The sequence below is a fragment of the Lissotriton vulgaris genome, chromosome 7, assembly GCF_964263255.1.
Source record: "Lissotriton vulgaris chromosome 7, aLisVul1.2, whole genome shotgun sequence".
Lineage (NCBI taxonomy): Eukaryota > Metazoa > Chordata > Amphibia > Caudata > Salamandridae > Lissotriton > Lissotriton vulgaris.
In genome coordinates, this window is record NC_141695.1 from 601,185,838 (window position 1) to 601,212,451 (window position 26,614).

Consider the following 26,614-nt stretch of genomic DNA (forward strand, 5'->3'; position numbering starts at 1 on the left):
AATCCCATAAAGCATAGGTTACACCTCCGGGCTTGGCCATCTGCATCCTCTGCATGTGCTTTCAATCTCTGTGTCTGTGTCTTAAGGGTTGTTACTGTGGCCTTAAGAGATGACGGGTCTTCCTGCATCTGGACAATGTATTGTTCTGTCACTTTAAATCTGTCTGCAACTTTGCAGAGATCTTTTCAAAGGAGGTTTACGTCCAGAGCGATGTAGTCTATCTTGACTTGGAAATTTGCACTGGAAGTCTCAATAGCCACGGATTATGTGTGCCAGTAGGTCCCTGAGATGCCTCCATATCACCCTCTCCTCCGAAGTGGGCGACTGCCCTCCAGCTGTGCCTGTTGCAGTATATTGATTTGTTTGTTGCGGTCCATGAGGTGCTCTGTCTCTGGCCATGGTTGGGCCCTACAGGAAGGGTGGGGGGGATGGGGGGGGGGGGTTAAAGTCACTCTGGTTTATGCCCTAGCTCAGGACTGTGGGCGTGTCATAGTTAAGCTTACTCCTACCTATCTTTTACTTGGACACAGGAAGTTTTAGGCACCACTGTCCTGTTCAATCAAGTAAAAACTATGTCCCCTCAGATCGAGGGGCTCCCTTAACGGCGCAAATCTGTCTCTTATAGGCAAGTGTCATCACTATGCAGGCTTAATTTGCGGACGTACTACACAAGAAGACTGGGAGAGGTGGAACACTGGCTGCCTTTACCCTCCACGTTCTGAGGACCCCCTCTGCTGCAACAGTCTTTTCAGTAGAAGGAGGTGATAAAAGGAGAGAGGTTCCCAAGTATCTCCAGTTTGGGGGAGCGGGGGTGCAGCTCATCATGGAACACGCTGCCATCTCCTCCCTCTATGTCTCCGATATGTTAAGGCCCCAGGATACCAGGATTGGGAGGGGGGTGTTTGGTTACCTTACTTCCAGGGGCACGCCCTGTATCTCCCCCCTGCACCTGGGTATTCGGGTTTCACTGCAAGCTCTGGGGGGTGACACTGCATGGCCACCTCGCGGGCAAAGCAGCGCAAGCGTCTGGCACAGTTGTAGCCCTGCAGAGGAGCTGGATTGACCACTCTAGTCCTGCCTCCGATGATTCAAGAGGCGCCCCGGAGTGGGCCGCGGCCCACATGGTCTCTGTAGCCTCCAGGCCCCTGAACCTCAGCCGAAAGTCCGTGAGTCGCAGCCCTTAAAAGGCCGCCGCGCAGTACTCCCAGGCCGTAGCGCGCCTCAGGAGCCTCAGCGTCTGTAGGCAGGTTGCAAGGCCACCAAGCGACCCTAACTTCTGGTGGGGCCGTGCTCAGATACTGCCATTATTCTTCCGCTGTTCCAGCAGCCGATAGAAGGCCTCCATCATGACTGATACTGGGGCCAGAGGAGGAGCTCACTTGCTCATGGCTGTCCGGATGTCCTGAGGCCGCACTCGCTCTTCCACACTGCTGCGGCAGCCTGGCCGAGCCATCAGAGTTTGCCTGAGGTGTGGACGCATTTCAGTGGTCTGGGGCCTCAGTGGGTGGGAGGATGGTACAGGATAATGCAGGGGGGCCGGGAGCTCCTACTTAGCACACCCGGTCGCTCATCTTGCCGGCCACACCCAAAGGATAGGCACTCTCTAACTAGAGGCAGCGAAAATAAAAGACTCTGAATCAATACTTGAAAATCTACTCCAATCTTAACACAGCATCCTCCCGCAAACTCTGGGCAGCAGGGAAATCCTAAATGTAAAGACAGTTGCTGCGGGATGCTGCTACAATAAAATAAAAGAAAGCATAATTGAAGGTAGAAATTGGCAAGTAAAGATTCTCTAACGGGAGACTGATTCATTCGCACCTCACGCTACTTTCAGATATATCAGAAGTCCTTTTGCAGCAAGCCCTGGCATAGCCGTCAAGTGATGCCTCTGTGGAGCAGATCCTAAGCAAAGCAGGGGTTGGGCGTGCGCCATGTAACGAAGTTCAGAAATTCAATAGTAATGTTTCAAAGAAAGTCTTTATTTTCAAACGGTTAACTCTCACAAGACAGGAGTTTTATAGTCAGCCAACGCGTTTCGTTCTCACAATGAGAACTTCATCAGGGCTCATAAGATGAGTAACTGAAATTGATCTAAGGTTTCTACACAAACTTTCGCTCCCCACGAGTCTAGCGGGCGCATTGTAGAGTGTACAGAGGCCAATTAAGGCCTTTTTCCAAAGAGGTCTAGATTAGAGCAAATAATTGCAAACAATGGGTAATGTGGATGTTCCAGGAATTGACACTGGAAACAAACGGGATGTCCCAAGGCTTTGGTTGGCATTGAGTAATTCTCAAATTGGACAGTGTCAGGTTGGTCCGAGTCGGTTGAGCTAGAAATTCCTGACTTCATCGGCTCTACTGGTCTGACCATAAGACCGATACTCTGCAAATCCTGACAAAGAGGAATAAAAAGAGCTCAACACTTTACTCATGCAACACACTTGGAGAACCTGTCACTGACTTAATGAATGCCATTTTAAGCAAGGAGAAAAAGTTGGTTTCCTTTCTTGCGCTGCAGCTAAAACAAAGGGAGGGTAAATCGGCAATCAGACAGGCGTGCCTCCTTTCACCTTTACTTTTCTTACTAGCGTAAGAACCACTGGTACCTGCCATACAATGATCTGAAGACAACTTGTACCATCAGATGCTCTGGGCAACAAAAAAACTAGTGTAGTTGAGCTATCACTCATTTCCTTTTAAATCCCACATAATAAAGACCCCATCCTTAACAAACCTGCTCACCTGAGTGGGATTGAGAAAGTTATTAACCAGCTGTAGCAAGACAATGGCATCCCAAACCTTAAATATTAGGAATGCTTAGAGACGCTCCTCATTTACCACTTTACCCCCCCAACCCCTCCCCCCCCCCCCCACCCCCACCTCACATTCTACTCCTCCCCCAACTAAAGAGGACCCCAAGATGCAAATACAGGATTAAACCCTGATGCAACTTCAAATACCTAGGGGATGAACGTGATGGGAGAGGCCATGAAGCTTGCAGCTTTGCATTGGAAGGTCACCCATGCCTATATAAAAAGCAGAGGGGAGGATTAGAGTGCCTGCACCCTAGTCATGAAAAGGGGTCAAACCTCAAGGCGGGTTAAACACCCAATTGCCTGGGATATGAAACCAAGTCACACAAATGTTTAGAAATCCAGCTATCCATCTAGAGCTTGAAATAGATTCCTGTGTTTTGATGTATAGAAAAGACTGTGACCTAGGTAAATAGGTTAATTATATTGCTATAGATCCAGGTGAGGGGCAAAGCCAGGAATGTAATGTTATTAAAGGCAATAATAGGTTGCCTATCTTCTGAACCTAGATTCTTCCTCCTGTAGGTAGGACTGTGCCTGGGAACAGAAGACAAGGGATTGATAATAATTCAGTCATTTATAGGCAAAGAGCAGTCCTGTTTCTTTTGATGCCAAAGTGGTTTCAAATCTGGCACCTATTGTGAGTGGACTGTGCCTTTGGATTTTCCACCATAATTCTGCTAGTTCATGTCCAGATTTTCTCTGAAGTGGAGTGTGCTCTTGCTGGGTATGCTTACTGGAATTCAATGAAACTTCTTGTCTATCTTGTGCTAAATCATTGCTTTACCGTGGTTCCAGATTTTTGGAGATGAATCTAGCCCCTCAAGAATATTAAAACTAAAGCCACACATTGATCAGCTTAAAACTCTATTGCAAGGCAGGGCCCCAGGTCCTTCCAATTAGCCCTAGCCAATGAAACCCTGTTTTTAAAACATTGAAGATTGACCTGAAAAAGTAGGTTTTTGTCAAGTCAAGTCAAAGAAAGCTTTATTCGATTTCAATTTAAAAAAATCACAAAAGCACAAGTAATACACAATAAAAACATTAGAAATTACTCATCATTAAAAATTAAAAAGAAATTCATTTAAAACAAAGCAGTACCAGGGTACCAAGGTGCAGTTCTTTTAAAACTTCAATTCATTGTTAGTCTGCATCTAATTGAGCTTTTTAAAAACATTGATACTAAATAAATGGACATCTCGTCTTCTAACATTTGGAGTTTCAATAAGGCGGGTCTACATTGTCTCAGGCCCCATTTCTTCAACAAAAGCATAAAATATTTTTTTCTGGGCAACGAATAAAAATTACAAAACAGGATACAATGTATCGTCAACTGTTGTGATATATCGTCGCAGGGGCACAAAATCTGGTTTTTAGACCAGGTATTGGCTCCAGGGAATGTAATTAATCTAAAGAAACTCCCCGCCCCCTAAAACGTGTTAGTAGCATCCGAGTGTAACTACACTGGGTGAGGGTTAGATATTGCTGAATTCCCTGTCCCTACAAGAATATTTGATTCTCCAGAACAGAGGCCTTTTTACCCTCTAGCTGCCATTGTTTATTCTCTAGCAAAAGGAGGCAAATTTCTTTCAACTTTTTTCTTGAAATTGTTGCTAGAGAAATCGGGGAATCAAAATATTCGGGGTGTCCAATCTCTTTTAAGAAGCCCTTAATATATATAAACCAGTCAATTTTTAGAGCCCTCTGGAGCTTTAGACAATCCAGAATTATATCCCTATTAAGTTCAGTATCATCCGAGGTCCATATCTTGTGCCACAACAAGACAGGACTCACTTTTATGAGGTCTGTGACGTAAACCATGCCTAATTCCTTGTGGCATACATATGTAGAGGTTGATCTAGGAGCAGCTAATAAATACCGAAGGAAAGCATTTTCACATGATTGGATGTCACGGGTATCTGCAATCCCCCATATTCCAGCTCCATATGTTATGGTGGACACACATTTGGATTTATAAATATCCATCAAAATATGTTCTGGTCGACCCCCCCAATTTAATTGCAAAGTGTCGTACCGCCCCAATTGCACGGGAAAAGGCTAATTTCCTTGTGTTGGCAGCTGATGACCATGTTCCCTTCTTGTTAAAATTAATCCCCAAATAGAAGAAAGTATTAGTTGATTCTATCTTTGACTTTGCTAAAAAAAAGTATTGCACTGGACATTTCTCTTTGTTGTACAGCACATACTAAAAGTTTTGCCAATATAAATTTTTAGGCCTCTGGCGCCCATATAGTCTGAAAAGGTAATAAGCACTCTCTGGAGGCCCACTTGGGTCCTGGCCATGATTACCGCGTCGTCCACGTAAAGTAAAATAGGTGCAGGGCAGCTCTGATTTGGGGAAAGTCCTCTTTATCTCTCGTGAGATGGGTTGCCGCACTATTTATTTAAAGATTAAATAAAAAGGGTGCGAGTATGCAGTAAAATTCAACATGTTAGGTTCGATACCTAATTGTGACAATGTATCCCATAGAATTTCATGGCTCAGGCAATCAAATGCCGAGCTTAAATCTACAAATGTTAGAAATAAATTGCCTTTTTTTGCTACTACATGTTTACCTATAATTATTGCCAGGTTTAACCCTTGTTCCACAGTGCCTAACCCCGCTTTAAGACCATACTGAAACTTTGAACACCTGTATCTTCTGCCCATGTCTGCAATCTGTTTAATATGACTCTTCCTGCGAGATTGTGGCCTTTACAAAAGTCTTTAATAATGGCCAACCTGCAGTCCTCCGGTGGTGTACACGTGCTAAGGCGCACCCTCCCGTGAGGCTCTACGTGTGAAAAAATATCTTATTTGATGGTTTCACGGTCAGTATCTGTGGTTATTCACTGCCATTTGCAGGAATATACAAAAAAACCTGTGGAGAGAAAGAGGACAAACGATAACACACATTTGACCTTACTACTTGTAATTGTATGTCAATGTGTGTTCTCGTCAAATAAAATATTTTTTCACACGTAGAGCCTCACGGGAGGGTGCGCCTTAGCGCGCGTACACCACCGGAGGACTTTTCTGATAGGTCCTGACGAATGCTGAGCAAATTGCATTAAAACCAGCAGAAACATGTTGACCATTTTTTATATTTAAAGTACTCAGGTTCCCTAGCACAGAACCTTGGTAGTCCGTCCACTTTGTTTTTAATCCAATGCAGGTTGGCCATTATTAAAGACTTTTGTAAAGGCCACACTCTCGCATTTGTTTAATTCTGCACACATAGTTATAATCACATTCTAATTGGGGCATTGTTGCACTCACCACATCCCGCTCCGCTGTAATCAGGCGTTGTAGCACGCTGGTGGGGGTATTCGGCCACCCCAGCGGGGACCCAATGATGAAGCATGTCACCAACTAGTGGTGAAGTGAAGTGAGACAGCACTTGTATAGCGCACTACCACTCCAAGGAGTATCTTGGCGCTTGGATTCCGAGAAGGCAGAAAAGAATGGTAAAAGTCTACCAGTCTACGCAGCATATCCTAGGAGCCTCCTGCATTCAGAGGTGGGCAGGGAATAGATCCATGTTTTTAAAAGATTTCAAAATTTTAGTTCAGTGGTGGATTGATGCAGACCTGGAGGTAGCTTGTTCCATGCTTTCGCTCCAATGACTGCAATGGATTTACCTCCTCGAGTTGTCATCTTAAACCTGGGAACATGCAGCAGGTTGGCAGTGGAGGACCTAAGAGATCGTGAAGGTTGGTATTGTCTGAAGTATTTGCGCAAGTAGAGTGGACCATGATGATAAAAGGCTCTGTAGGTGATGGTAAGGACCTTAAACAGGATGCGCTTATTTATTGGAAGCCAATGTAGAGTATTCAGAGCTGTGGAGGCTGAGGATTTCCTAGGCAGTCTGAGGACCAGTCTGGCAGCTGCGTGTTGGACCATTTGTAGCTTATGTAGGGCAGATTTGTTTAGTCCTGCATAGAGGCTATTGCAATAGTCCAACCTTGATGTTATAAGGGCTACAGCTACCGTACGTCTGGCACTCAGAGGAAGGAAGTCAAAGGATTTTATAAGGCTTCTAATGATGCCGAAGCATGCTCCTGCTACTTCTTTGGCCTGCTGGTTGAATGTAAGGGTATTGTTAAATTTTATGCCAAGGTTTCGGGCGGCATTAATAGTCTGCGTGGGGGGTTCAGCTTTATCAGGCCACCAATCTTGAGGGGAGAAGGAGTTGTTAGGACCAAATGGAATAATCTCAGTCTTTGAGTTAAATTTTAGATGGTTGAGGGACATCCAATTGAAGGTTGCTGACAGACAGTCTTTCAGTACTTGCTCTGCGTTGGAATGATTTTTATCAAGGGTCAGAACAAGCTGAGTGTCGTCAGCGTAGGCGACAGTACTTATGTTGAAGGATGAGATTAATTTTAGTAAGGGGACCATGTAAAGATTGAATAGGGTAGGGCTTAGACTGGAGCCCTGCGGGACTCCTGTTTTGATAGTTTTTTCTTCTGAGGAGAAATCACCCAACCTGACAATCTGACGCATGTGTGCTAGATAGTTTTTGAACTATTCGAACACGGTTCCTGCTATGCCTGCATTGGTCAGGCGGTGTAGAAGGATAGCATGGGACACCGTGTCGAATGCTGCAGAGAGGTCTAATAGGATCAGGACAGCCAGTTTGCCCTGATCCAAATGTAGCACGTATGGTTTCGGAGGATGATAAGAGTGCAGATTCGGTAGAATGGTGGGTCCTGAAACCAGCTTGACATAGATGCAGGATGTCATTTTCTTCAAGATATGACATTAGTTGTTTGTTTGCAAACGATTCAGTGATTTTGCAAATGGCCGGGAGAAGAGCGATGGGATGTAGGTTGGATAAGATGGTAGGGTCTTGTAATGCTTTTTTCTGTAAAGGTTTCACTGTCGCTACTTTCCACTGAGAAAGAATCTCCCCTGTTTGGAAAGATGAATTAATGATGGCATTGATAAGGGGGTTGACCTCTTGTATTATGGATTTCAGAAAAGTAGGGGGACAGGGGTCAGAGGGGGAACCTGATTTAAGGGCAGAGATTCCCTGTAGAGAGTCATCAAGGCTAATGTGGCTGAATTTTTCCCATCTGGGTTGATGAGGGTTAGGGACAGTTTTAATTTCAAGTTCAGCTGTTCCCGAATGAGGGAAGTCATTAATAAGCATGTGATTGAGGGTCCTTCATAAAAAAGAAAGATTGTTCCTTCCCTCCTGCGAAATACTTGGGATATTAGTTCCCTTGGGAGGTGTCTTCCTCAAAGGGGGTTTTGGTTCCTTAAGGGGAGATAGAGATAAAGTACTTCATGCTTGTGCATGTGGGTGTGTGTATGACGTTTTGTGCACACATTTATACGTACAGTATAGAGACACAAAAATAGACCCCACAATATAAATTCTTTTGAGCTCATTTTGTTTAATTAGCTTTTCACTTAGTCACTCCTCTGTTGTTGTTTATGAATTGACTGGGGTACAGGAGTGCCGACTCATGCCCTTTCTCTCTTGTTGGTATTATTGATGTAAAGCTCGCCACGCATCCTGCTTCAGTTCCTCGTTCCGATTTTTAATTATGCAGTAATAAGTGGCTCTAGCCTTTCTTATCTCAAAGACATTTTTCGGTTCTTTTTTGAGTGTCTGCTTTAAAGCTGCATGTGCCTTACTGCACTCTGAATCGAACCAACCCTCCACCTTAGTTCTTGGGCTCTTCCTCAGAGTTCCTAAGATGGCTTTACAAATTTCTTCTGAGATACTACGAAAAGCCGAGCTAACTGAAACCCAGTCATTATTTTCTGATAGGCAGATCATAAAATCATTATACTTATTTTTTAATAAGCTTTCAAGGAAGGCAATGGGCTGTACTTTGTTCCATTTTATTGAATAACCATTTAATTTTGCTAAGGTTCACCTGTGACTGTATAGGTTATCAATTAAATCATTGTTCTTACTATTTTTTGAAGTAAAGGTTAGGGAGAAGCTAATAGGGAAATGATCACTTATTGCAATGTCACCTGTTTTAAAATTAATAACGTTGCAAGAGTGACTATTAGATACCGAAGCAAAATCTATCACTGAATTGCACCCCCTGCCATTAAAAGTGGGTATAAAAGCCATCTGTGGGCTACATAGTTCATTTGCATACCCCAGATCCTGCTGGAATAATAAAGTGTTAAAAGAGTTTCCAGTGATAGTGTGTGCAAAATGGGTGCAAGTATCGCCTTTAATATTGTTCAGCCCAGAGGCACCTGAGTGACTATATGGACATAGATAACAATTAAAATCCCCCATCCATACAACACCATTCCCTGCCGAACTATCTTCATGTAGGTTTTGCATACTTTGTGAAAGTTCATTAAGGACATAGGTTAATTCTACCTTTGGGATGTTATTATAGAAATTTATCAAGTTAATAATTTGATTTCCTCCCACTTTGAGTATCAAGGACTGATAATAATTCGAACCCATGTGATGTTTTTTGACCGTGGCGTTTGCAGTATTTGATATATAGGTGCAAAGACCGCCTGAATTTCTGCCCCTCCTTGACAGCTTAGCGGGGGCCGTGAGCAGTTAAGTGGTGCGGGCAGGAGTGGGCGGGAAGAGTCCCAGCTGTTTTCGATGATCTTGCGCTCGGGCTGCTGGTCCACGCAGTCCCGCAGCACGACTCCCAAAGGCGGCGGCAATCCCAATTTAAAAAGTCCAGGTTTGTGCAAACTAGAGCAGAGTCAGACCCACAGAGAAACTGCTGCAAGGTTTTTGTCCTTTAACATTAAGTTGTGTGCCCCCAAAAACTGGAAAAACTCCTTTCCTTGGTAAGAGATCAGCCTATTACTGTGAGCAGAATAATAGCGACTGGATGGGTGTAGAAAATGGAAGTTTCTAGTAACCCATGTCCCTGTTATCTGTCATATAATTGCTCTTCCTACGGTAGGCAGACATGGAAAATAGAACTTTGTATGGAATGACTGGTCCTTTGTGAAGTTGCTGAAATGTACAGGATATCCGTAATCACTGGAAAACTAAAAAGAAAATGTCACGGTAGTAGGATATCCCCATCTTGCACAATGAATAAGAACTAGATACTCCCATGAGAAATGGTAGACCAAGGCTGGATTCTCACACAAGGTGGAAGGTGTATGTAATGGTAGCTGCCTTGAGCAGATTGTTCGATAGTGTCTGTAGCTCTTCTCACTTGTTTTTTTGTTCTTCCTGTAGTGCTGGCTTTGGCGCTCTCACTGACCCTCTAAGCCTGCACAGTAGCATGTTCACCCCCACCCTGACTCACCAGTGCACACCCGAGCAGAAGAGGAAGTGGTTACCTTTGGCACTCAAAATGGAGATCATCGGCACCTATGCGCAGACCGAGATGGGGCATGGTTAGTTGAACTACAGCAAGTTTACTGGGAACCAAACTCTTTCTATTATTTCAATTTAAGGGAACCTCTATCTTGCAATATGTTATGGCTGAGCGAGGCTTGTGTCTGAGAGGTGTCAGCCATGTTGCATTAGGGACAGCAAACAGTAATTTGGCCTTATGCATCCTGATGTGGGATATGATAAGTCTTGGCCTGTGCTTCTTAAATCGATTTGCAAAGTACTGAAGTGAAACCAAATATCTCATGTACACAAAGTGTAAAGGTTTATTTCATGCTTCCATTGAGGATCAGATAGGCGAATGGGGTGATTCACCCGTGGATACAAATATGGCTGTATGAAGTCTGATCGTCGCTCAGCTTACAAAGTCACCACACCCCCTATTTTATCTTATGCAGAAGTCCATTTCAAAACTGTGTGTCCTTAACAGGTTGGGGGCCTGTATTACAGAGCTTCTTCTCCCTTTGGTCTGTCCATGATCCATGCCAGTGTGCCTGCTAGTTGATATGTGTATGTCGCCTAGGTTTGTTGATATCCCTAAACATCACTGCAGCATTGCACTTGTCATTGAGGTGCTTAATGGTGTGTTTTATCAGTAAGTAGCCTGCATTCTGAGATCCGCCTTAAATGTCTTCACTTTTACACAGTATGATCCAAGTACTGACTACTGCCACCCTTTGCTGTCTTCTTCCTTCTGGAATGTTTATTCCTGGTGAAGACTTCACCACTTCTGTGATATTTTTCCCGATTCTCCAATACCTCATACACCCCTGTAAGAGATCAAAGTCAGGATATATAGGTATCAGGGGCGTAGCTAGAGCTTCTGGCGCCCGGGGCTATCCCTCAGAATGCTACCCATGGCAGGTAGCTGGGGTGGGGGAGAATGTGCTGGGGAAAAAGGTCGCGAACACTTGAAAGAGGTCCGAGAGACACGTGGCCTCAATCATGCAAGTTACAGGCACATACATGGCATGGTCCAAGGCTACACAGTTCAATACACCGGCAGTACAAAGGAGAACACATAGATTGCATGTGCTGCAGGAAAGTCCATACTTTCAAGGCATTCCATTTTAGGAAGGAATAATTGTACCCAAAAACAAAACCTGCTTTGTCGATTTTTTCCAAAAACTTCCCCACTTTGAGCATCTGTCCCTGGGCCGGTGACAATGGCGACTGTTTCCATAAGGCGTCAGAGTCTAGAGAGGCTAGCCATTTTGTACCAGGAACGTCAGGCCTGACTGGCAGGCATTTAATTACCAAACAAGCACACAAGAGGCCACAAGCCTGCTACTGAAAAGCAACAAATCAAGAAGATACTCGTACTACCTAAATCTGCGGGTCCAGAACAGCTCTGCCTAGAATTGTGCGCATTCTTACTCGCACAAGAAACACATTGTCCTATAATACAATAGGAGAGACAACTGGAGATGAGAAGAGAAGAAAGAGAAAGCAATTACAGGAGTGAAGGGGTAATAAGGGGACGAGAGGGTGTCTAGAAAACAACAAATGTGAGAAAATAAAAAGGTGGAAGCAAGAGGAAAATAGGAATGTGATAGAATGCAAGTTCTAGTTGCACTTGAGATGGATTATAAAAGTGTTTTAACATAAAATAACAACTCATACACAGAGAACAAGGAGTTCAGGAGGCTGTGTTGAGACTAAAGGCCATGCTTGGGCGGAATTGCAATGGTCCATTCTGCTGAATTCTTGTACTTTACACATCACGTCAGAACTTTTACAGAAAGTTCTGGGGAGTATATGATCTGTTTCCCCTGCATGCTAAAAGTATTCAAAATGTGGAGCTGTAGACTTGTAGGGTGTTTTTTCACGCTTCTAGGCGCATCTTTTCTCAGAGCCTGCCATGATGTTTAAACATATAGTCCTAGACAGGTTCGGCAGATGCATAGGCCAGACCCAGCAAATGGAATGGGGATACAGAGGGTCGCATTAAATGAAAAAGGACTGATAGAGGCTTAGAATGCCTGGCACTTGCAGAGACAGGGTTCATAGCATTGAGACAGTCTGAGGCATAGTAATGGGACAGACGCGGGAAGCTTTGTACTGAAACAGACGGAGAGACAAGGTCCATAGACATAGTAGGGACACTATCAGGGAGACCTTATATTTAAACAAAAGATTCATAGTACTGAGAACAACAGGGAGACATTATACTGAAACTGGTCAGTCATGCTACTGAGAAAAACAGAGAGACCATACTAAAACAGGGGATTCATAGTACCAAGAACAACAAAGAGCCAAAATACTGAGACTTGGGAGTTATAGTATTGAGAACAAAAGGGAGACAGAGTACAGAGACACAGATGAGTGGGAAAAATAACACTGAGACCAACAGGGAGACATAGTAGAGAGAGATTGGGAAGCGGGGAGACAGAGCACTAAAACCAACAGGAAGGTGTAATACAGAGACCAATAGGGAGATAGAACACAGAAACAGGTTATTAGACCTGTCCACCTTTGGGTAGTTCCTCCAATGTATTATTTATTTTTGTCCCCTTTTTGCCCCTCATACCTCCTTAATTTTTTTTATGTCCACTGGATATTTTTGTGGTGTTGGACTGGGGCATAGATGCTCTATTTGCCCTCATAGTTTTTACCTCAGGCCCAGGAGCCTCTCCTGACTAGAATTCACCCAGACCTACAAAATGGTGGCCATCAACTGCCACAACTGCCAACCTCTGAGGAAGTCCCATAGGGTAATACAGAGACCTTCCAGAACCTTCTGGACTTTGCTGGACCTCTAGAGGGAGACCTATATAAGGCAGGATGCGAGGCAGCCATTTTGTGTTGACCAGTGGTTATCAGAGAGTGGAACTGGTGAGGAGGGAGGCGACTTGGAGGAAGAGGACAGCGCTAGTCCAGGAGCGGAATTGACCTGTGGGCAGACTGAACTCCTGTATTGACCTGTACCCACCCGTGTTGACCAAACCCTACCAGGGTAGCCATTTCTATAATCCTTGTAAGACCTCTCCTGGACATACTGAAGTTCCCGAGGACTCTAAGAAGAATAGCGCCTGTAAGAAGGGGGTGAACCCTAGCCCTGAAGGATCGCTCAATCTACTGCAGCGCTGGGTGTTTTCTTCCCCTAAGGCAACAAAGGAGCCAGCGCGTCCTTCTTTAAGGTCTCGCCGTGAACCAGAGGCCGGCGTGTCCAGCTGGCAGCTCTGCGTGAGGATGCGGGCTCCGTCCGGCCCCCACTTCCCCTACGAGCTGGTGAAGTGCTGGGAAGTGTCCGCGGAAGTGAGGCAGTGTCGGAAGAGGCGGATCGAGAGAGGCGGGACCCTGGCGTGAGGAGACAGCGAGGAGGGAGCAGCCAGGCGAGAGCGTCGGAAGAAGTGCAGCCGCGACGTCTCTGCGCATGCCCAGCAGTCGGAAGAAGAATCGCCAGGGGTAGTATCCCCGCATCGACAGTTGCGCAGACCTAGAGGTGCCATTGCCTGAGGAGAGTGACGGGCGGTGAGGACTGCGGCCATCAAGCACTCCGAGGAAGGAGCTTTCCGACCCGAGACTGAGGCGGCAGGAAACCGGAGGGCTGACAAGCGCCTTCTGATCCCAGGTATCGGCGTCTCAGCACCCACCGGCAAACTGCATCTGGGTCAAGTAAGCCGGGGCTGCATTACTGGAGGGAGGTGGGGTCCGTCACGAGGGGTGTGACGAAACGCCAAAGGAGATCGGAAATCCCTCCTCAGGCAGCGAACTGACCCCAGAGTTAGGAGTATTGAGGAAAACTCCTTGCCTTGGTATCTGGGTGTCTCTCCGCCTAAACTAGGCTAAGTTCTAGCGTTTCCCTAGCCAGATTCCCAGGAAGAGAAGGGCCGACCTGGGGGTAGAGATAGAGTGCTGGGCTGCAACTGTCCTGGAAACACAGCGCTCTATCACCAGGGAGTGTATAACCTAAAGAGGGTTTAGGGACAAGTTGAAGTAACCCAGAATCAAAGGGAGTACCTACCAATCTTCCCCTTTCTCTTGGGTTGTGCGTAAGAGAACAAGTACATTTTAACACCAAAGCTGGAGTTGTGAGCTGAAATGTCTTGTATGAAATATCTTTGAGACTGTAGTGGTAAAATTCAGCTTTTTGGTCTTGTAAAAGAGCTTGTCAATTACAGAAACTCGAACTAGAGCTATAGTATGTAGAAAATCTATTTAAACTTCAGGAGCATAACCTAAAGTGATTGCTAATGTTTTGACTACGTAATGAAAGGTAATAATGACATGTGAGATTATTTGATGTATTGAAACCTGATAATAAGTCATCAAACCAACAAAGAGTTTTATAAAACAGCTCATATTTTTCTAAAACTTAGTGTAGTGTCCTTATTTTTGAGTGAATGGATGTTCTGTTACTGATGGGTATGACACAAACTTAGCATATGTTCCTTGGAGTTAGGCCTTCCCTCTTAGTGCCAAGCTACCTTATGTGACTCGGGATTCCCTAGGTCTAACACAGGTGAGTCATGGTACAGAGACCAACATGTTGTAAATAGGGAAGATAGGCAAGTGAGATGTCAGAGACTTTGCACTGATACCAACAGACCGGAGCCCAATAGAGTCAACAGTGTAGCTTTGCTCTATCGCGCCAAAAAACAGAGTCCAGCTGATTATTGATATATAGAAGCTCATTTCATACAAGGCCTAGTGACTTGGAGAAATCCCACACTGCTTTTGTGCTCTGACATTCTTGGCATGCTTATTTCACACACTAGGTCACTTGTGCTGTGTACAATTTAGAAACACTTGTCTGGGTTGCTGTCTCAGTTTCACTTTTGCTGTGCAAAGTTTGGAATCACAGCCTTCTGCACTGTTTCTACTCTAGAGGTCCCGTGTGTGTGCTTCTGGAATCATTGTCTTCTGTATTGTCTTTGTACTGAGGTCACTGAAGCTGTGTGCAGTTTGTATTCATTGTCTTCGGGCTGTCTCTGTTCTGGGATCACTTGTGCTGTGTGCAGTTTGTCTTCAGTACTGTCTCCTATTTTGTTTACAGTTTGGAATCATTGCTTGTCAGTCTTGGAGGCCATACTTGTTCCAATGTGCAGTATTATATCCCTTTGAGGTAGGGATTTTGTTGTACACCTCTCCCCTTTGCTCCAGACTGACCACCGCTTACGCCCAATTGGATCATTCAGGTGCAGAAATGACCATCACTATGTCCAGAATCCTGGTCAGATTGTACTTTTCTAGATAGAACTCATGTGCGTTGCATCAAATGCGCCTATTTCAGATATATTAAATAAGGTGTGCCACGTCACATGAGTGCAGATTTACATCCAGTGACCCCCCCAGTGTGATGTCTAGTCTTCTTTCAGAAGACAAAGCCTTGGAGAACACGAGGTAAAAGGTTCCCTTCTTGCTTCTTTTCATCTCTCAGTTAGACAGACATCGGTGCCATCATGCAATCTACATAATCATTTGATTTGAATCTGAAGACAAAACAAGCGGGGGAAGAAGAGCATCACCCCATACCTCTCCTGTAGGCTCCACAGTGGTGGCAGGGCCGAGGGCCCCTACCAAAGGGGTTCTGCAAATTGCCCAGGCCGAAGATATTATTCAAAAACATATTTCCCTTTAACACGCACGCTCCCTCTGTCACGTAATTATATTCTCACGGTGTTCCGAGGAAGCTATTTTCTTTGCAGAGTCCAAAGGACAGTTGGACTGGCTCCAGAGCATGCACAGTTCATGCCAGGAGGCTGCCCCAACCGCAGGTCCTATGCTAATCTGAGCCCTAGGGCACATCAATTAGTCAGATAGTTGCTTGCTGCACATCTCTTTTACACAACTAAATACAAAAAAACGCAGTTTACTTAGAACAGCTCCCATTCAGAACTTTTATTTTGTATCGTGCTACTTTCATTTTGTTCTGCAAAATACCTTCCTTACTTCCTCATTTTCGTCCTGCTGACATTTGTCAAAGTGCGTTTACCAATACTCATGTCTGAAATTGATACTATATTTTTAGATTATAGAGTTAGCGTTCGATCTTCCCCATCCGCGAAGTATCTGAGCATTTTCTGTACAAATAAATTGTGTTGTTGGCACAACCGCAAGGGTTACTGATGTGTGATGAAGTAGGCGCTGGTGGACACTACAGTATTCATGTACAGCACTAAAAGAATGTAATGTACAGACTATGATGTGGCTTACTTACAAGAGTATCATGGCCCAGGAGAAGCCGAGCGGATGGGTTAATGTTTACCACAGACGGTGAGAAAAATAAAAGTGGCTAGTCAAGATAGCACACAAATGTGCTGTTATATAGTTATACCCTCCAAGTGTTCGCAAAGGTATATTGATAATAGGAGAGACTTTGTTTAACATCAGCAGCTGAAGGTACCTCAACACAATGTAATTGCATTCACACTTTTAAGACTCGTATCTACGTTAATTAAGTCTTTCAGGGACTGCAAGCTCATATTTCCCAAAAGAAACGGAATAGCCTGAGCCATGTTAAGAGATTCTGCCTGCGAGATCCGACCCCATTCGGCATTGTTTGCAAGATAATGCTGAGCAATCTAGCAGAACCGAGACATAACATTGTCAAAGAGGTGTCTTTAATTTTACAGTGTTGTTTAGTGCAAATACCTGCCAGAATTGGTGCTCTCGCAGCTGAACGAATATGCAGGGAACCAGCACTCCCCTGCTGAGACGGTCTCTCCACTGAATCAATCGCATGGTGGAGGCGTGCGTCACAGGAGGACAGCGCGGGGGATGGCTAAAAATGATGCCCAGGGCCGTGAACGTCATTGGTAGCGCTTTCGCGCGCTACAAGATTGACGGCCCTGGGACTCACTTACAAGGTACACCACGCACCGGACCACCACCACTATGCTAGGTGGTGCGTGCCATGCACTGCAGAATGTGTAAACAGGTGCACTTTCACAGCGCATTAACATAATGGCACCTAATGTGTACACTTCGCCGCCGCCCCCAATGTAGTGCCTCCTGGGGCGGACCTCCCCCACCGCCCCACCCTAGCTACGCCACTGATGGGTATGAGTTTCGTTGTGAGTATCAACTGGGCTGGAAAGTGCTGTAGGTTTCCGCTCTCTGGAATGAGCACAAGCATGAATTCTGCAGTGATTATAAAGGGACCTTTGAATGACCACCCCATTGACTTTGGCCTCGTCCTTGTAACCTTGCTCATCACCATCTGTCTGGCTACAAATGGTTATACTTGTCATGCCAGAGACAGCTGGTCCGGAAGGTCCAGCACCATAGAATGATAGACATGTGGGCTTCTTTTTTGTAATGCCATTCATGTGCTACCTTTAAGATGAACATTGATTCATATGCTATGTTCCTTCACAAACTGGTTAGATGTGCCTCCATCAGACACCAGAGATTAGAAAAGGCAGTGCTTGAAGCTTCTCAAAGAGGAGGTACAATCACCAAGGATTGAAGCTTTGTGCACATTTCTCGGTCCTATGGAAGGCCCTCTGCTTCTATAAGGGCAGGGGTCTCCAACCTTTTCTGTAATAAGAGTTACTAATGTTAAATGAATTATTCCCGAGCTACTAATATTATTAATGCTATACTAGTGACCACAAGTGATCAGACAAGATTACATTATTAGCCACCATATGCAGTATTTTCAGTAGCAATCATATCAGTGTATCAGGCAGGGTTGACAGGGATTTGTTAATGTGGAATGCCTTACATGGGTAATACATAACGGCCGTAGCTACAATTCCCTGGGCACCAAGGTAATGTTGGGAATACGTTCTCCCAAAAGCACACAATTTAACACTCAAATATCAGCTTTAAATATATTTTAGTAATTCAATCATTTTTCACCAAACATTAGCTTATGAGTTCTGGAAATACACAAAGTATCCTCCATTTTAGATTTTGATATAAAAATATTAATTTAGCCAAGCAAAAGCTTCTAATTTATTAGGCTGGACAGCACACAGGACAGCTGCCAGTAGCTCACAAGCTACTCGTTGGAGAACCCTGCAGTAAGGGGTGCAGAGGACTACATTTGCTTCCACAAAATTCTGTAAACCCCCTTTAAAGCAAGCCTTTGCATACTTCATTCTCATCTGTTGCAGTACTCCAACAGATCTCTTGCACATCCAACCACCTCAGCCTCTGGTCCCATTCCTCTGCTCCTTTCTGCAGCCCTGTTTTCGTCTAGAACATACTTAATAAGATGTTTTTATCTCCGGTATCACAGTTTAATTCCAAGTAGACCCGTAAGTCGACAACCTAGCCAGTAGACTACACAGTTATTGGGAACTCTGCGTGTCCAGGAGGGTTCAACAGATGAGAAGGGTATTTCCATAAAGAGGAGAGAGTCTGTTTAATTGAATATCGGGGACAGGATTGTCCAAGCTATACACAAGGAAGAACTGCAAGTGAAAAACATTTTCTTGTAAGAAACGGCAGAATAAGTCACAAAGTCTGTGCGGGTGACCAAAGAGACACTGTGTGAAACAAGACGAATAAGCTTCAGAAAAGCTGGACAGTCTCTGTACATGACATGCATTCCTCTCTCTGCCTGACCATGGGCACTCTGTGGTTTGTCAATCATACAAAAGGTGATAGGAGGAATGCTTGCACATAGTTTACCAAACTGGCAATCACTGGGGTAGCATTCCAACCCATTGTTTTTCACCCACTGTGCCACTGTAGAGAAAGGCCCGCCTTATGCACATCAGTACTGTCCCTGCCCTTCATGGGAACAGTCCATCCAGAGCTGCCAGGTGAAATCCCTTCCAGAAAGAAAATCAAGCAACCCAAAACTGTTTTCGGCTTTGTTAAGCATCATTGAGGTATAGCTTGAAACCTATGCCACAGGATGAACTGCTCTCATAAGGAGCAGTGCAGATGGCTCTTCCATGCACTGACACCATGTCATTCGACCAAGGTGATGGAATGTACCCAGAGATGAGCCCTTTAGTCTCATCAGGGTTGAGCTTTAGGTGACTATCAACCATCCTTTGTGCACTATCAAGAAGGCATTTAAAGATCTATCTGCGCATTAGGAGAATCCAGTTTATCAACAATTAGATGCCTTCTTGGTAGCAGTCAAATTTTGTTAATTTCATCATGCAATGGGAGTGATTCTTCAGAGTTTGTCTTCCTCCTGATCGCAAGTGAAACAATGTTTCTGCACCCTACAGGTGTAACCCTGTCCTTTAAATTCAGAAATAGTCAAAGAGTTTTACAAACTCATTAAAAAGCTGAGGAGACAAATGTAATCTTTGCAGTACTCTTCATCTCCTTCCTCATTTTAGTGCCATGAACCAATCTCAACAATTCTGATGTGGTGAATCTGTCAACCAGGACATAAATCATAATGTGGTAATGCCTGATGCACTCACTTTTCCCTTAGTCAGTTCAGTGAGACCTTATGATCTGGGATACCAGCAGATTGAGCATTACCAAAAATATAACTTGTTTTCCTTTAGCCTATCTGTGTTAATGTTTGTTTCTTTATATAAAACTTCTCCCACCAGTCACCAATTGGATTTTTCTCCCTTTTGAGATCCGGTTAGTCCCTTTCGTTGGTGTCCTTCAGGTACAACTGGATCAGTGCCTGGATACCCCCATGGGTGAAAAGAAGTGGTCTCTAGGTGGCTGTTGGGTGTATTTAGGGGCATAGCAGCCTAAAAACCAAGTGTGAAGCTAATACAGGAGCTGTAGTGCCCAAAAGTGTTGCGAGGAAATGTAGCTTTTGGTTTTGTGCTCGTAAGCTTTACTGGTGAGAGAGGGTGAGTGCCTAAAACGCATCCTAGTACTGGTTTCTTTGTATTAGAAATCATCAGTACACAGGCGAAACTGCCCTATTGATGTCTCAATTGAAGGTATTGAGGAATAAGGAGGTGGAATTAAAATAAATATTCTAGGAGCCCTCTAGAACCACACACATCGTCTGTCTCCTAGACTGCACTGCACCCTTTTGTCAGGTTTTGAAAAATGTCCCTTTGACTTTGCATCCTCTATAACTCGGATGATTAAAAATGAATTTGTTTTCTTTCAAAATAGATTGTCTGTACACCTTTCCAATTTTAAATAAACAGGTATATCTCAGTTGGATTTTGTTCTGATTATTTCCATTTTTGCAGTATGTTTTAATCAGTAGGGGCTGAATTGTTTGCTATCTCCAGTAATGGCATTCACTAACTACACTTGTAGCGCACACTACACCATCTCTTAGCACAGGATTCAGGGCCGGCTTTAGCACTGGTGGCGCCATGTGCAACAATGTTTTTGGCGCCCCCCCCCCCCCCCCCACAGATTCCCTCACTACCACCCTTTAATAGTGTCCCCTCAATTCTCCATAACCACTCTCTCTTAGATATGTTTATTTAGTTTAGTGTCACCTATACCAGTGTAGGGTGTCGTGACACTTCACACACACACATACATTACACGTAGACAATCAATCATATGTGTGTAAATCAGTGTATAGGAAATGTTACATAAGCTAGAAGACTACAAGGTGAGTCACATGTCATCTATACTGGCAGACAGTATAGTTTAAGAGTGCCAGGTCAGGAGAGGCACAGACTCAGAATTTAAAATATAAGCCCAGGGTTGGAGCTTACATTTAATAATTAGGATTTTTTTTTAACCGAAATTAACCAGTTTTGAAACATTAGAATAATGAAAGATGCAGGAAAACATCATAATGCTCGAATCTATATCTTGACCGTTTGCATGCAGCTCTTAAATGACAGTTATTAGCTCACTGTTCCATGTTAGGATTTTAACATCTACACTTCTAGTAACCAAAGAATCTCTCTGACAAAAGCACTGACCTATTTAAACTATCTTCACTTTGTGATTGGCATGGTACACATTCTCTGCAGCAGGCACATTAACACACTGTGCTACTATAAAATGAGATAAAACTTCCGGCGGTCTAATGTTTTCAAACTATATTTTTTTGCTTACTTTTTTGGTCGGATCTGCAGTCTGTTGAGAAATGATAACTCCTTATTTTTTCATCAGTTTAAATATAACTTCCAAGCAGATATCTGCTTCTCGCCTTCAGATTAATCGAGTAGTACAGTCTTCTAGTATTAGACTGCAGCTTTATAGAACTGTCTGCCAATTATATTGTAGCCCTCAGAGAATTTCTAGCTGGGCATCAGATAACTGTCTAAACAAACGCACAAGCTGTCCTAAATGTAAATTGGAGGCCGCTGATATCGGCCATATGCTTTTTTCATGCCCGGCATTATCAGAGTTTTGGAAGGGCGTAGTAGACTTATTAGATAGGAAACATTTTGTGTTTCCGCCTCTCTCAGCTCATCTGATCCTAATAGACCTTCAGGGACTGAATAGCCAAATAAAGATATGAATTCTATTTTATTTGCTTGCGCAAGATTAACCATAGCTAGGGCATGGATAGCTCCAGATCCGCCGCACGTTATGGAATGGTGGGCCTTGGTGAATGAAATACAGACCATGGAGATGGCTTTAGCTAGACTAAGAGGGCCTAACTCTCTGAGGAAAAAAGAAGGGGTTTGGGACATTGTATTTGGATCAGAATAACCTTGTAAGACTAGATGTGGTGGTTGAGACCACATTGACGATTAGTTATTCTTTTCTGTATGTTTTCTTTATAGATTTTTTCTCTGTTTTTTTTCTTTCCTCTGCAATGATTATGTATTCTGCTTTTTTCTTTCTTTTGGAAAATATTCGCTATATAATTATGTTATGGATTGTAAATGTATCTATCTTATTTACCTCTTGCAATATCAATAAAAATGTGAAGAAAAAAAACTTCCACAAGAAAAAACTCATTTTCTCTCCAGGAAGAACATGAATCACCAGAGTTACCCTGACATTTTTATTGTTGTATGAAAACTGCAGGAGGCCAGCAATGCAGCAACGGGTGCTTTTTAACCATAAAATCCTTCCAAACCCGGCGCCACCTCGAAGAGTCAGCACCCGGTGCGGTGGCACCGGTCACACCGCCCTAGAGCCAGCCCTGACTGGACTCAACTGCTTTGAGAGCCAAATCAATACAGCCAAGACTTGATCTACCGCCTTGAGGACATCCAGGTTGGGGACCAGCTAGATCTCCAAGGAGAGCAAATTCCAATGAGTGACTGGTGGGAGATGTTTTATCTTTCACCCCATTTAACCTGGAGGTAGAAACCAGGAACTTTCAGTTGGTATTATAGTTGGTATTATAGTTGGCTTTGATTTGAGGCAGTGGCTTGTAATGTACATGTAGCAGGTGTCCGGGAGCCAAGGAGTGGAACTTTTTATGGTCCACATGCGTGGGTTAAAATTGACCCAGTGGGTGACCAGAAACCAGTGCTGTGACCTGCATGGCTCTGGTCACTGGAAGCATAGAGTAATTTTCTGACTGAAGGCATAGTAGGTAACTCTGATAACAGTTAAAAACTCTGCAATTACCCTAGGACTGTCTAGAATAAAACTGAGTAACCTTATGAAGTTATAATAGTTTTTAACATACAAAAAACAGTGGCTGGATATGAAATTGCACAAGGCCAAGAGGAAGTAGATTTCACAATGATCTTTATAATAGTTTTTGTCATGTAGACCACTAGGGCTTCAAAAGTACTTCTATCTTTAGTTCACATATTCAGATGTTGAGTTGCCCATATCCTCAGTTGCAAACCTGATGTTGTTTAAGGTAGTAGTACCACATTTAGGCCTGAGTGCTGTATATTTGGGCACCAGCATCTTAGGAAATGTAAGCTCAGTGTCCCGCATTTAGACCCTGACACAGAAGTGGTATCTTTTCCATGTTTAGGTTGTTGCTGCGCGGGATGTGTTTTTTATAAATTTAATTTTATTTTAAAGGTTTTATATAGTGCTGGCTAGACCCAGAGGTATCAGAGCGCTTTACATGAGTATCAGACCATAGTTTCAGGTTACATCGTTACAAAGGTTACACAGTTTTTAGAGCTTGGCAAACATAGTTACATGTAAGGTCGAGACAAACAAAAAGGACATATACGTAAGGGAAAAAGCAGGCAAGGGTAGAGATTCAAGGGAGGGGGGTAGGAGCAGAAGTAGACCGAGAATGGAGATGGGGCGGATGAGAGGCACAGCATGGAAAGAGGAGGGGGAGGGTGACGGGGACACAAACCGGTAGACGAGTCAAAGCTGCGTCCAAAGTCCAGTAAGCTGTGATCCCAGGTAAAGTGGTATCATTTCCCGATCTCTGTTGCGAGAGGCTCCCTATACACAGTGGACTCTCTCAGAGTGGTCTCTGAGACTCCAAGGCTTACATACTGGATCCTTCCCCAAAAAGGGGAGAGGGAGTGCTTTGTCAAGGGGTGCTATACCATACCTCTACTGTGAGTGGCTCCCTTGGCGCTGTAGATTCTCTCAGCGGGTTCGCTGAGACTCCAGAGTATAAATATTGGATTTTTCCTCACCAAGGGAAGAAGTGCTTTGTCAAAGGGCACACAAGGGCAGGGGGTAGCTGTTGTAGCAGGCAGGGCAGAGATTCATGTAAGAGGGGATAGGAGTAAAGGAAGTAGACAAAGAAAGAGAGTACTAAATGTGAACAGGCAGCATCAGTTAGGGGCACAGACTGTTTTCTCTCTGAGGCCATGAGTTTGCCCCATCTCTAAGGTAACAACCTAGCACAGGCCATTCCAGAAGCTTTGCCGTCCAGGACATGAAGCACACAGTTTGTAATTCAAAATATTTTTCACAATGCAATGTGTTGACTTCAATGCATTACTAAATTCCTCTGAAGTGGACTGGTATAGAATATTGGGTGCTCCTTTTCAGGTTTCTCTATTTTAGCTTTGTCATAAATGCTGTATACCTTGGTATCACTGGAGTAGCGGGTAACTGCTTAAGCTGTTTTATATCTCTTACTTTAAGTTGTCATCCTGAGTGACTTAGTCTCTCCCTCTTTCCTCTTCCATAGAGTGTGCCGCGGCAATCTCACTGAGCCTTTTAACCTACATTCCGGCATGTTTGTCACCAGCATAGAAAATCAGTGCACCCCCGAGCAGCAAGAGAAATGGCTTCCACTGGCCTCCTCAATGCTGGTTATCGGTACCTACGCCCAGACGGAGTTAGGGCACGGTTAGTCCTTGCGAATACACAGTGGAATATTCTGTCATGCTGACACCTGGCGGTGAGGGACTGCGGGTGGGAGGGTCCCAGGATGGAATAGTAGGCCATGGGGAATTTAGAAAGTCACCATCATGTAAATAGCCAGTCTATGGAATGCACCCTTTGTCTTTTTTTCTTTCTTTGTTTTTTTTGTGTGTAAATAATTTATTTCATGATTTGTGTTGTTTGCGTTTAATAATCATACCTTTTAATATCGCTGTCTTCTTGCGGTTTAACTTCTCTAGTAGCCGATTCCCACATTCTTCTTCTGGCCTTAAGGTTTACCAAACCGTGTTGGCAAGTGTTCATTAGGGCCTTCTAGATCATTGTTATTGCACCCTTAATTAAAAGCTGCATTAGCATTGTACTGTATAGGGTGGAGTATTCTGAGAGACTCAAACTTACATATTGTGTTTTTCTGTATTGCATTTCGGAGCTACTAAAACTTGAAGAATTAAGAAGCGCTCACTTTATGCTTAACATCTTAGCTGGTTGAACAATTTCCTTACTTGTTGTTCCCCAGGGAATGTTTACTTCTGGACAGACCTGTTAGGTCACAGTGTCCAAACCCACAAATACTGAATGCAAACACAGTTGTATGAGGTCTCATAAACTGAAGCCCAGTTACAAGCCAGTAAGCCTGCACATACTCTTCCATACTGGCATAACCACAGCTGCATGTGTAGCTAGGTCTTCTACCCCATCTCACATTTGTCAGTTTGTGGCAAAAGTCTATTCATTCATAGTAGCAACACTGATGTCTAACAGTAAATGCAGATGTGGGGAGAGCCATTCTTCCAATGTAGATGTTCCTACAAAGGGCTTAATGGGAGATTCCGGGTGCCCAGATCCCAATCACGGAGTAGAATCACATTTATTTTCTTGAAAAAAAATCTCTGGTTACCTAGAATGGGGTATTCTGTGGCACATAATGGAGTGTTAAGAATGCGCTGAAAAAAACAATAGGAGCTTCCCACAGTGTTGCGTATGTTCTTTAGAGTGGGACAATAGTTCATTCCGATGGCATATTTTGAACCTGTCCTTAGAGAAACTATGCATAAATACTTTAATTCCTCTGTTGCACTTCAATTGGGGTTGGTAAAGCGCAGTTACTCACCCATGAGGGTCTCAAGGCGCTGGGGGCAGTGGGGCAGCTCCGTTGAGTTCTGGGGTAATCCGAAGAGCCAAGTCTTGAGGTCCTTCCTGAACTGGGGCAGTGTGGGGGCTTGCCAAAGGGGGATGTTGTTCAAGGCCTTGGCTGCGAGGTAGGAGAAGAATTTTCCTCTTGTTCTGGTCTTGTAGATGCATGGGATGGTGGCCAGAGAGAGGTTGCCTGATCGGAGGTATCTTTTGGGTGCGTGGAAGGAGAGTCGGTTGTTTCAGATATGTTGATCCGGCGTTGTGAAAGGCCTTGTATACATGGGTGAGGAGTTTGAAGGTTATTCTTCTTTTGACTGGGAGCCAGTGGTGATCACGTAGGTGTGGGGTGATGTGGGTGCGGGGGTATGTCGAGAATCAGTCTGGCTGCGGTGTTCTGGAAGGTATGGAGTTTGCAAAGGAGTTTCTTGTTGATTTCGGCATAGAGAGTGTTGCGGTAGTCCAGTCTGCTACTGATGAGGGCGTACTCGACAGTATTTCGGGATTTGGATGGGATACATCTGAATGTATTTTCGAAGCATGCAGAGGATGTTGAAGCAGGTCAATGATACGACGTTGATCTGGCAGTTCATTGTGAGTGATGAGTCTAGTATGATTCTGAGGTTTCATGCACGGTCTGTCGGGGTGGGGGGGGGGATGTTTCCGAGGGTGGGGGGCCACCAGTAGTCATCCCATGCAGAGGGGTGGAGCCCAGAATAATGACCATTTATATTTTCTCAGAGTTGAGTTTCAGGCAGCTGTTCTTCATCCAGGTGGTGACAGCTTTCATCGTTTGTTGGAAGTTGTGTTTGGTGATGTTGGGTTGGTTGGGGTGGAAGAGGATGAGCTGGGTTTTGTCTGAGTAGGAGGCTATGTTGAGCCCGTGGTTTCTGATGATGGTTGCGAGGGGGACTATGTAGAATCTACATTGTAGATGTTGAGGAGTTAAGGGAGGAGCCGCGGGGCACTCCATAGTGGGTCTCTGTTAGTTCCGAGAGGTACGGCGGGTGTCTGACTCGCTGAGTTCTACCAGTGAGAAATTAGCGTATTTAGTCGAGGGCCTTGCCACGGAGTCAAGGAGTCTGGTGGCTAGAGTGCAGTGGGAGATTGGGTTGAAGGCGCTGAGAGGTTCCCGGAGGATGAGGGCTGTCGTTTCGCCCTAGTCGAGGCGGGAGTGGATGTTGTCGGTGGCAGCGAGAAGGGCTGTCTCCGTGCTGTGGTTGCCTT

At 44.4% G+C, this 26,614-nt stretch overlaps 1 protein-coding gene across 3 annotated transcripts in view; it reads left to right on the forward strand.

The window, feature by feature from the left end:
* Nucleotides 1-26,614, forward strand: part of ACOX1 (acyl-CoA oxidase 1) — a 207,941-nt gene that overhangs the window by 74,366 nt on the left and 106,961 nt on the right. The window contains exon 3 of one of the 3 annotated variants that reach the window (XM_086930717.1): nt 10,013-10,173. The exons of 1 other annotated variant lie outside the window; for it this stretch is intronic. In XM_086930717.1, coding sequence (XP_086786843.1) covers nt 10,013-10,173 — 161 coding nt within the window. Of the gene's footprint in view, nt 1-10,012; nt 10,174-24,059; nt 24,221-26,614 lie in introns of all 3 variants that reach the window. One more of the 3 variants, XM_086930715.1, reaches the window with a different exon arrangement.